At 35.5% G+C, this 9499-nt stretch overlaps 2 protein-coding genes across 2 annotated transcripts in view; one reads left to right on the top strand and one right to left on the bottom strand.

Annotated features, from left to right (window-relative positions):
• The window catches only part of LOC122350694 (leucine-rich repeat-containing protein 47-like), a 36334-nt gene extending 30758 nt beyond the window's left edge, over positions 1 to 5576 (bottom strand). The window contains 5 exon segments of the mRNA XM_043247374.1: positions 1846 to 1951; positions 3596 to 3712; positions 3825 to 4292; positions 4979 to 5287; positions 5289 to 5576. Coding sequence (XP_043103309.1) covers positions 1846 to 1951; positions 3596 to 3712; positions 3825 to 4292; positions 4979 to 5287; positions 5289 to 5561 — 1273 coding nt within the window. The 5' untranslated portion in view covers positions 5562 to 5576.
• A 768-nt stretch (positions 5577 to 6344) lies between these two features.
• Positions 6345 to 9499, top strand: part of cep104 (centrosomal protein 104) — a 17431-nt gene continuing 14276 nt past the window's right edge. Inside the window, 6 exon segments of the mRNA XM_043246050.1 lie at positions 6345 to 6407; positions 6993 to 7119; positions 7300 to 7473; positions 7602 to 7740; positions 7827 to 7889; positions 9367 to 9443. Coding sequence (XP_043101985.1) covers positions 7007 to 7119; positions 7300 to 7473; positions 7602 to 7740; positions 7827 to 7889; positions 9367 to 9443 — 566 coding nt within the window. The 5' untranslated portion in view covers positions 6345 to 6407; positions 6993 to 7006.

Below are 9499 nucleotides of genomic sequence, written 5' to 3'. Positions count from 1 at the left end.
AGGACAAAGTAACTGTAATTATACAGAAGTGTAAATCTGAAAATACTGAAAAAATTAGAGAAACAGACTTCATACAAAGAAAGTGCGAAAATGAAAACACCGAATCAAGCGCTTGAGTTAATGCAGCAGTTTTACTTGCAATTTCGCCCAGAGAGAAAACTGTATGTGAGAGTGTGGTAAATGAATTACAAAATTAGAAAAAGAAAACCTAAACAGTTGGAATATTGTTAGCGGATAGCGGTTAGGTTGCTGGCGTCCAGACACATCAGGTCAGTTTGATGTGGTAACAAACCACTTTAAAGGTTTCCATCTACGCCCGCGACCTTCACTTGTAGTACTGTTAAACAGGAAGTCCGGGTTCTCTGTGGGACGATCTGAATTCACATCAGCCCTCTTCATCGGAGACCGCATCCTCCTTTGTTTCAAAAGGTTAATTTATTAAGCTCTGCCATTTTCTAAAATGGAAACAAGAATAGTTTTGAATGTGAATACAACACTAATAAACATGGATGCCGTTTTTTCACTGTAAATATTCTGTTTGCTATAAATGCTACTAATTACCACGAATGCTTGAGTAATTCCATTTGGATGAGGATAACTTTTTGAAAGCGGATGCCTTTTTTTAAAGCGTATTGGTACTTAGTAATAAGCGTAATTGCTGCTGATAAACTGAATCCAAAGACCCAGCTTGATTACTGATTTAAATGGTAGCGGATTATTCAGAGTGTCTTTTATAGTAAAATATTCAGTAGTTATTTGAGCTGTCGTAAAAGAAGAATGTCACGAAGAAGTGGAACAGGTCTTTGTATCATGGAGGAAATCTCACAGTTGCAATCTAAACCAATTCCTCGGTTTTAGCTTCCTTGTCCCATTTTCTTGGTTTTCCATCACGTCGGGCACTTTTTTCCTGAGTAAAAATGGATTTTTAACGTTTGGCTATAAATTAGGTATGTTAATTAAACCAAACAAACAATTTGACTGATAAAATCGGCGGCAGCAGACAGGGGCTCTTGAATTGCACTTGTATTATGTGATGGTGCAATGCCTCCGAGAGACACTGTACACACCATATGTGTGTGTGTGCAGAAAGATGAGCTCATTTCTTCCACTAGGGTATCAGCATTCAAAAGCTGTGCAGTCATATAACATAACAATGCTAATCCAATCCTGCACTCTTACAGCACAGACTCAAATCAGTGCCTTCAACGTCAAGCAGGACCAGCTCATAGAAAATATTATACATTATTTTTAGCACAGCAATATCATTACAAACCAATATCGAAATCAAATCAGCCAAAAAGATAAATGGGACAAACACACCCATACAGGTTTCTATTTAGAATGTATTCTGATATAATTTAGTTCCAAATGTAAATAAATACAAAACTTAATACATTTATAATATAAAATAAAATGCAATATGAAACAAAACACTTAATATCTTACTATTATCAGAAGCGTCCATGACGTCTTTACAGATCTACCAGATTGGTGGAGCTCGTCCACCTCTAAGAAAAGCTCTTGTGTGGACTTCTTTATCTGCAGAGACAGAAGTTTGCAGGAATAATACTAACTTATAATAAAAAAATACAATACTTTTTAAACAATTGTCACAACTGTCAACAAATAACAAAATAAACATTTGCATTGATAAGAATGTTATAGATATGACTTTGCTGCTTCACATGCTTTAATTTCGTATTTTATTTTATGACATGCTTTCTGGATAAGAAATAACGCAATCAAAAAAAAAAAAAGCCATAATATCGGTCAAGTCGTCCCACCTTCGCATGATCAAGGTCTGAAACAACCTCTCCGCATGCTTCGGCAATATGCGTACATTACCTTTGTCCTCTGGGCTGTTTTGTGATTGGTAGAGCGAGACCACATGATCTCTCACGTCAAACAAGCAGCGGGTGAAGTTCTTTCCCATCAGAGGAGCTGAAGGTATCTGAGTGAAAGAATTAAAAAAGATGGAATACGATCCATGAAGCGCTGAATAATGAATTAATTGCACTGTGTCACAGTTTGGTATTTGTACTTAGTGTTCTGTGTGCAGCCAGTGCGATTACATGGATGAAATTACACCAATTATCCACAACAACCAGGATAGGTGTCTGACAAGCGAGGATATTTTTCGGATCACTTAGAAGGGCAGTAGATAGTAAACAGCGCCAATTGAAAGAGCACGACCTAGCCTCTTTTTGCATTGAAATGATGTTAGATTTTGCACCCAAACCACTCATTTGTAACAAATTGAGCCCTCCGCGATTTCAGACTCTACTGCATGACCGACAAGTCATTTTTAATATGAAGATATTTGCTATTACTAACGTTATATAAGTAGGTATGCAATATGCACTTTCTTACCTGTGGAGTCCTGAAACATTTTATCGCTTTTTCTGTTTCTCTGTTCATGTGCCTCCTGTTGAAGCATCTTCAGGAGTTCAACAATTAATATTCATCTCCTTACGACCCAGAGGAACTATACATACACACATTCACAATGGTAGTAGCATTTTTAAGTTTGTGAAAGATGGACATGCTGGATTGTGAATAAAATAAGAATCATTGTGTTTACATTATAGCATGTAATGTATCTTAAGATTCTATTAACTGGCATAGACACTGCTGCTAAAGGTTTAGGATTAGTAAGAAGTTTTTATGCTTGTCGTGGCTCCATGATCTATTTAATCAAAAATACAGAAAAATGCTAATTTTGTACTCAATTTTATTCAGCGTTAAGTGGTTAAATTGATAGTTATAAGTAAAGAACTAGTATTAATGTTGTTAGAAATAAATCTCTATTTTGATCAAATGCTGTTCTTTTTAAGTTTTTATTCAAAGAAAACAGTTTCACAAGTTCCAAAACAATATTAAGCAGCACATCAGTTGCCACACTGATTATAAATCGGCATATTAAAAATGATTTCTACCAAGATCATGTGGCACTGAAGACTAAGTAAGGGCTGATGAAAAATTCAGCACTGTGTCACAGAAATAAATTATATTTTAAAGTATATTAGAATAGGAAACCAGTATTAGAAATTCCAATAACATTACACAATATTTTTTTCTGTATTTTTGATCAAATAAATAAGCCTTGATTAACATAAGAGACTCCATTAAAAAACATTTAAAAAAATCGTACTAATCCCAATCTCCCAAAAGTTTAAATGAAACCGTCAATTATGAGAATGAAGGAGCGTAACACATCCTATTGTCCTACTGCCGTGGCCTCTTAGAGAGGTGCCGAATTCACTGTCAACACAAAAGAAACAACAGCGAGAAAAAGGGCTGTTCATTTATTATTAAAACTGAGGATTATGGACTTCTCTGTGTCATTAGTCAGCTGGTGGCTTTGAAACCAGATTCCTGCCATTCATAAAAACTGTATCGACAACGGTCATTAAATATTCATCGTTTCTTCATTGTTTCTCTGTTATGCAACTCAGTGGAGATGCTCTGATTGAGGAGTTATGTAACAAACTACTGGGACAATTATGAGTGTGAAAGAGCAAGACTATTTAATTTTGGATTTATTACAAAAGAATCACAAGTAAAGCTCAATATGTGATAAACCTGCTCCCCATACCTTCAGTGTTTCCGGTGGCCTGGCGTCATACAACAGAGGAGCTTTCAGCAAGCTCAGGTCATGAGTTGCGATGGTTGCTGTTGTCCTTTTGGCACAGATCTCATCATGAAGTTTGGTCTGCAGACAAAACACATGGATATTTATATAAGCTTATACAAAAACAATGCAAAAAAAAAAAAAACAACACAAGAGTTCTGATGGATCAGATATTCATTTAAACTTATGTCACCTGAGCAACTAGAAATCGCTTGAGTGCATTTCCTTGTCTGAGGTTCATGCCTTTTACAATGCAGCACACAATGTATGGCCGAACATCCTTGATGTCTGCAGAAACTTTGACCGTTAAAGCCGTGGGTGCTTCGGATACATGCAGAACTCTCACAACCATCCGATTAAGCTCATCCACTTCCTCTGCCTCTTTTTTGCCTTTCTGCTTTGCACCGCTTTTCTTCTTCGAGATGTTACGGCCTCCGTCAAGCTTCTCGCTCACTTCTCCATCCTGCTGCTTGGCTTTGCCTTTCCCTCTCCCACCTGCCCTCAGGTAATCTAGGACTGATTTAGTCTGGCAGCCGTTCACCATCTTCTCAAGCCTCTTGTCCTTCAGCTTGTTCCCTTTAAAATTGGTCTCCTTCAGCTTGGGGCAATCGGCCAACTCAGATGGAAGTTCTTGGAGCTTGTTGTTGGAAAGATCTAAAACCTGAGAGAGAAGAGAGTGAGATGCTTTAGATAATATTGTAAAGCTTCACATATTATTAATGCACACTAATATTCAATGTTCCGTATTAATAAACATAGATTGAATACATTTTATTAATCATATTTTATTATATTTACTGATCCATTTTTCTTAATTCAAAAAGATCCAGAGAAAGGTCTGAGACCAATAGTAAAATACTTTCATTTGGCAATTCTAAATAATAATAATAATAATAATAATAATAATAATAATAATAAAGTACTTAATACACCACTTACAAACCTAATTACAGTTAGAAGTCACAATTCAATATTATTGATATTTAATAACTGAGACCCATAATGTAAGGCTTCCTTTTAGCATTATTTCTAATTTAATTTAAACATTTTGAAGTTATAAATTATAGGCCTTTAATCAGCTATTTTTTTAAATAAACAAATAAAAAATAAATTAGAAAATAAGTAAAAAAAATGCATATTTCTATAACTAAATAATAAAAATAATATTCTGAATAACATACCTATAATAATAAAAAATACAAAACTAACACGTGAGTACATAAAACACCATAAACACGCTTTGCATTTCTTTCAAAATCACAACTGATTAAAATTAATATGTACTTAATCTCTAAACACATTCAATTCACATACAGTAGGAATATCAGACTGTGTGATGAAACGCACCTTCAGCGCAAGCAGGTTATGAACATCACTGCTCAGCTCCTCTATCGCGTTTTCTGATGCAATGATGCTGCTGAGGAGCTCCAGGCTGGAGCACCACAAGTCATCTGGAAGTCGAGAGAGTGCATTTTTAGACACATTGACGCTGGCGAGCTTCACACACTTGCTCAGACCATCCGGCAGAGCAGCGATGCTGTTGCAGCTGACATTTAAAGTGTTGAGCTCGCTCAGTGAACAGACCTCCTCGGGCAAAGCCTGCAGCTGGTTGGCAGACAAATCCAGGACTTTGATCGCCTTCAGTTCACCGATGCTTTTTGGGACTGAAGTGAGGCTTGTTCCTGCAGAGGACCAGACTCTGTAGATTAGACAGATGTCTGATGTTCTCGTGGATCTCATGTAGACTGGGACATTGACTGATCTCCAGGTAGTTCAGGAGCGAGAGGGAATAAAGTCGCGCGTGAAGTCCGCCGCTGCTCTCGATCTTTTTGTCAACCGCTGAACCCTGAAGCACCAGCTCACGCCTGTTCTCCTTTTCTGCCTTTTCTATTTCTGGCCAGACATTGAATGAGCTGCTTTCTTCAGCCATACTGTCCAACGCAAACCGGAAAGTGGACGCAACCCGGAAGAGTTTAATAAGATGCCGGTTTTTCATCCATTTTCAATTAAATTATTATTAATTTAATTGAGTATTGGATTTGTAATTAGGATTTACATATTTTATATTTTAATAATATTATTTTACACAATATCTTAGGATAACTCTTTCATGTTTAACCAGAGCTATTAAAAAGGACTACAAGAACCAGCATCCCTTTTTCTTCGATGGAGTCTGATCTTTTGATTCACTAAAGTGATTCGAATCTTTTGAATCACTTCATCTAAAATATTCCTTCACTGACTCTTTCTTTATGTTACGTCGTGGGCCACTAGGGAGAAGTAGACATTTGTTAGGTTGTGTTAATAGAATAAGATATTTAGAATCTGTCTATTCAGTTGGTATAACATATACATGTAAAATAAATGTAGAAAAATATAAAATAACTATAAAACGCGTCATTCAAGGTTTAATGTACATTATTATCACATGAATATTTGTATCACAAACGTGATGGATTAATTTATCGTCCCACTGTTGAACTGCATATATATATATAACATGGGTAGTAAATAAATAATAAAATAATATTGATAAATACTAAAATATTTGTATATCGTTTTCCTTCATGGAAAACACGTACTTCAACCAGGACAGGCGTTTAAGTGAACAAAGTACAAAAAGTGAACAAGGAAGTGAACAAAAACGATTCGTTCACCCAGAAGATTCATTCAAAAACACCGGATTCTTGCTAGAACGAAAAGCTCGCGCACGCGCACACGATTCAGTTGTCAAACGGTGGTTATGGAGATAAACGTAGGCAACTGCTGTATCTGGGTAAGCAACATTTATCGTAAATTTATCTGCCAAATAGCGAGTCTTAGTAACTAACTAGTGTAAGAATGGTTGCGAGCTTTATCTGTTTAACGTATGTTTGTGAGTTAGATCTTATTGCTGTTTTGGAGGAGTTGTAACCGTGCTGTTTAGTTAACGTTAGCCAGATTACACGCTAACGCTAAATACTTTACATAACAATGCCAGTTATGGCTAAGGTTTTTTAAATAATAACGTTACAAAGCAAACCTCTGAATACATGTGCAATATTTAGGTGTAGAATGAAATTACAATGTTACAAGTAGCTTCCAGTGTGCTAGTATTGTGAATTTAATGTGAATGCACTGCTGCTGTTAAATTAATTGTATTTGTTTAAATGTTATTTATTTAAAAAAAAAGTATTTTTTAATGTTATTTTAGATCATTCTACTTCCATTCTAGATATATTTATGTAATCTAAGTATACATCGTGTTACTCTTATGTAAAGGAATTTTTCCAAATTAAAAGTTATTTCCATATAATTTGTGTGTGTGCTGGTGCTTTGTGAAGTTAAACATGCTGTATTTTTCATATGACGTATCCATCAGAGATCAGGTACGGGATGCCTCATAAGATAGGCTTCACTGTGATCAGCTGGTCTGGTCATGAAGGAAACTACAATGCCAAAAAGCTGATGGTCCACGCGCCCACAGTCAATGGCTGGAGATCCACCAGGTTAATACATTTTTTTAGCCAAATATTTATGCTAGAATATAGTTAGGATTGGTTAAAAAGACAAATTGTAGCTGTTAGGATGAGTAATTGATTCATTTTATAATTTATCAAAACTGTTTGTGATTGCTTTAATGAAGGATTGCTGTTCTGTAATACTTTTAAGTGAATGTTTGTGTGCAGGTTCTGTCCATTTCCTCAGGAAATCATATTGCAGTTGGTCGAGAGATGTCGCATCCGGAAACTCCAGCTACTGGCCCATCAGTACCTGATTCCTTCCAAGATCGAGTTCCACATAGGAGACAGACTGCCGGAGTCCAGCTCGCCCCAGCAGACTCACAGTCTTCACAGATTGGGGTGAGGAGAGATCTTAACATCACTGCTCTGTTCTGGTCATTAGCAACATATAACGTGATTAAGTGTATATAACACCCAATCACATCTTTCGAAGATGTTTTTGCTGAACTATTGAGTGCATTGTCTAGGTATGTGTCCCTCTCTGACAACGAGAAGACGGCTTTCAGAGCCAGAGAGCTGAAGTCTGTTCATGTTGATGCTGTTGGGTCTTACTTGAAGCTCACTTTTCACAGAAACCATGTTAATCAATACAACATCCACAATCAGGTACAAACAGATTCATGTGGGAAATTATGGCTGATTGTTTATTGTAATCGCATGAATGTTATATTACATTCTTTGCTTAATTCTAGGTTGCCTTGGTGGCCCTAAATATCTTGGGTGACCCTGTGGATGGAAATGACACTGGGACGGCAGTAAGTAATTGTTCAGTTCTCCTCACATCCTCTAGATGGCGATGGATTTCTGTTGAATAGTGATAATATTCTGAAAAAAAAAAAAAAAAAAAAAAAAAAAAAAAATATATATATATATATATATATATATATATATATATATATATATATATATATATATATATATATATATATATATATATTTTTTTTTGGTGATGGTAAAATATGTTTATCATTTGGATAGTTTATTTTATTATTATTATTATTATTATGATTATTATTTTAAGTATAGCTAAAAGTTCAAATGAACAAGTCTTCTTTTGGTGCAAAATGAGCAGTGTTTTGAAATATCCTTTCTTACCTGCTGTTTTGCTAACACTGATTTAGATGCTTCTTCACAACATACCAACCACTAGATGGAGCGGCATTCATCTAAATACCTGTATGCATGCAACAGTTTTTTTGTGACCTGTAGTTTAAACATTAATTACTAATTTCAGTAATCTTACAGCACCTGACAAGCATTTTTGTGTATAAGCATGCTGTGGTTCTTGAGCAGGTCTAATGGTTTGTGCTCAGTGTTGGTATGTGGATCTGTGTAATGCGAGTCTTGAGCTCCATAAGCACAGCAGAGCTTCAGATCGGATCACTCATCAATATATCCCTATCACCGTGACTTTCAGCCCTCCCCTATCTCCTATTCGCTTTATCCCACTACCTTCTTCTTTCTTTCTCATGCTCTCTTTCTCCTCTTACGCTCACCCTTGTCTCCCCTCTTTTTTCCTCCACGACTTCCTCTCTCTCTCTCGTCCTCTCCCACCTTGCTAACAATCTCAGCATTGTTAATCTCTAATCCCTCTCTCTCTGTCCAGGCTCGAGTCTCTTTGTGTCATCCAGGGCTCTAGTGATAATAAGTTTTGGTTCACAGGCAGAAATCAAGATTTTTAACCTTTGTTTGTTGGAAAGATATTAATAGCCGGAAGAAATTTGATTCAGAGGATGTTGTTTTTAAGATTTAAAATTTATAAGTATCTTATGCACACTACTGTTTAAAAGTTTGGGGTCAGTTATCTTTTTTAATGTTTTTGAAATAGGTTTCTTTGTTCACCAAGGATGCATTTATTTGTTTGAAAAACACAGTAATCATAGTAAATGTTATTACAAGATAAAATTACTTTTAGATGTTATTATTATATATTAAATGTATTCATTTAATTATAAATTATTTATTTATTTGATTGTAAAACTACATTTTTGGATCATTACTCCAATTATCCTTCAGAAATCATTCTAATATGCTGATTTGGTGCTTAAGAAATATTTTTAGGAATTTGTTTGATTAGAAGAGTTAAAAAGCATTAATTAGCCACTCTCTTTACTTTCAAAACTGAAGCCCCTTCAAACTTTATATAGATATATATCATACATACATACATACATACATACATACATACATACATTTTTTGTAATAACATTAAAAATTGCTTTTTTGTCCCAGCTAAGCAGAGATCAACTGATCGATAAGTACCTAAACAGCAGCCAATACAGCTCAGCTTTGGATGGCACATACACTGGGTAAAAATTAAAGTTATATCGCATTACATTAAATTTGTGCGTGCAGGCTTCTGTAT

The sequence above is a fragment of the Puntigrus tetrazona genome, chromosome 8, assembly GCF_018831695.1.
Source record: "Puntigrus tetrazona isolate hp1 chromosome 8, ASM1883169v1, whole genome shotgun sequence".
In the NCBI taxonomy this organism is placed as follows: Eukaryota; Metazoa; Chordata; class Actinopteri; order Cypriniformes; family Cyprinidae; genus Puntigrus; species Puntigrus tetrazona.
The sequence above is the reverse complement of the archived record's forward strand: the minus strand, read 5'-3'. Positions and strand labels throughout refer to the sequence as shown.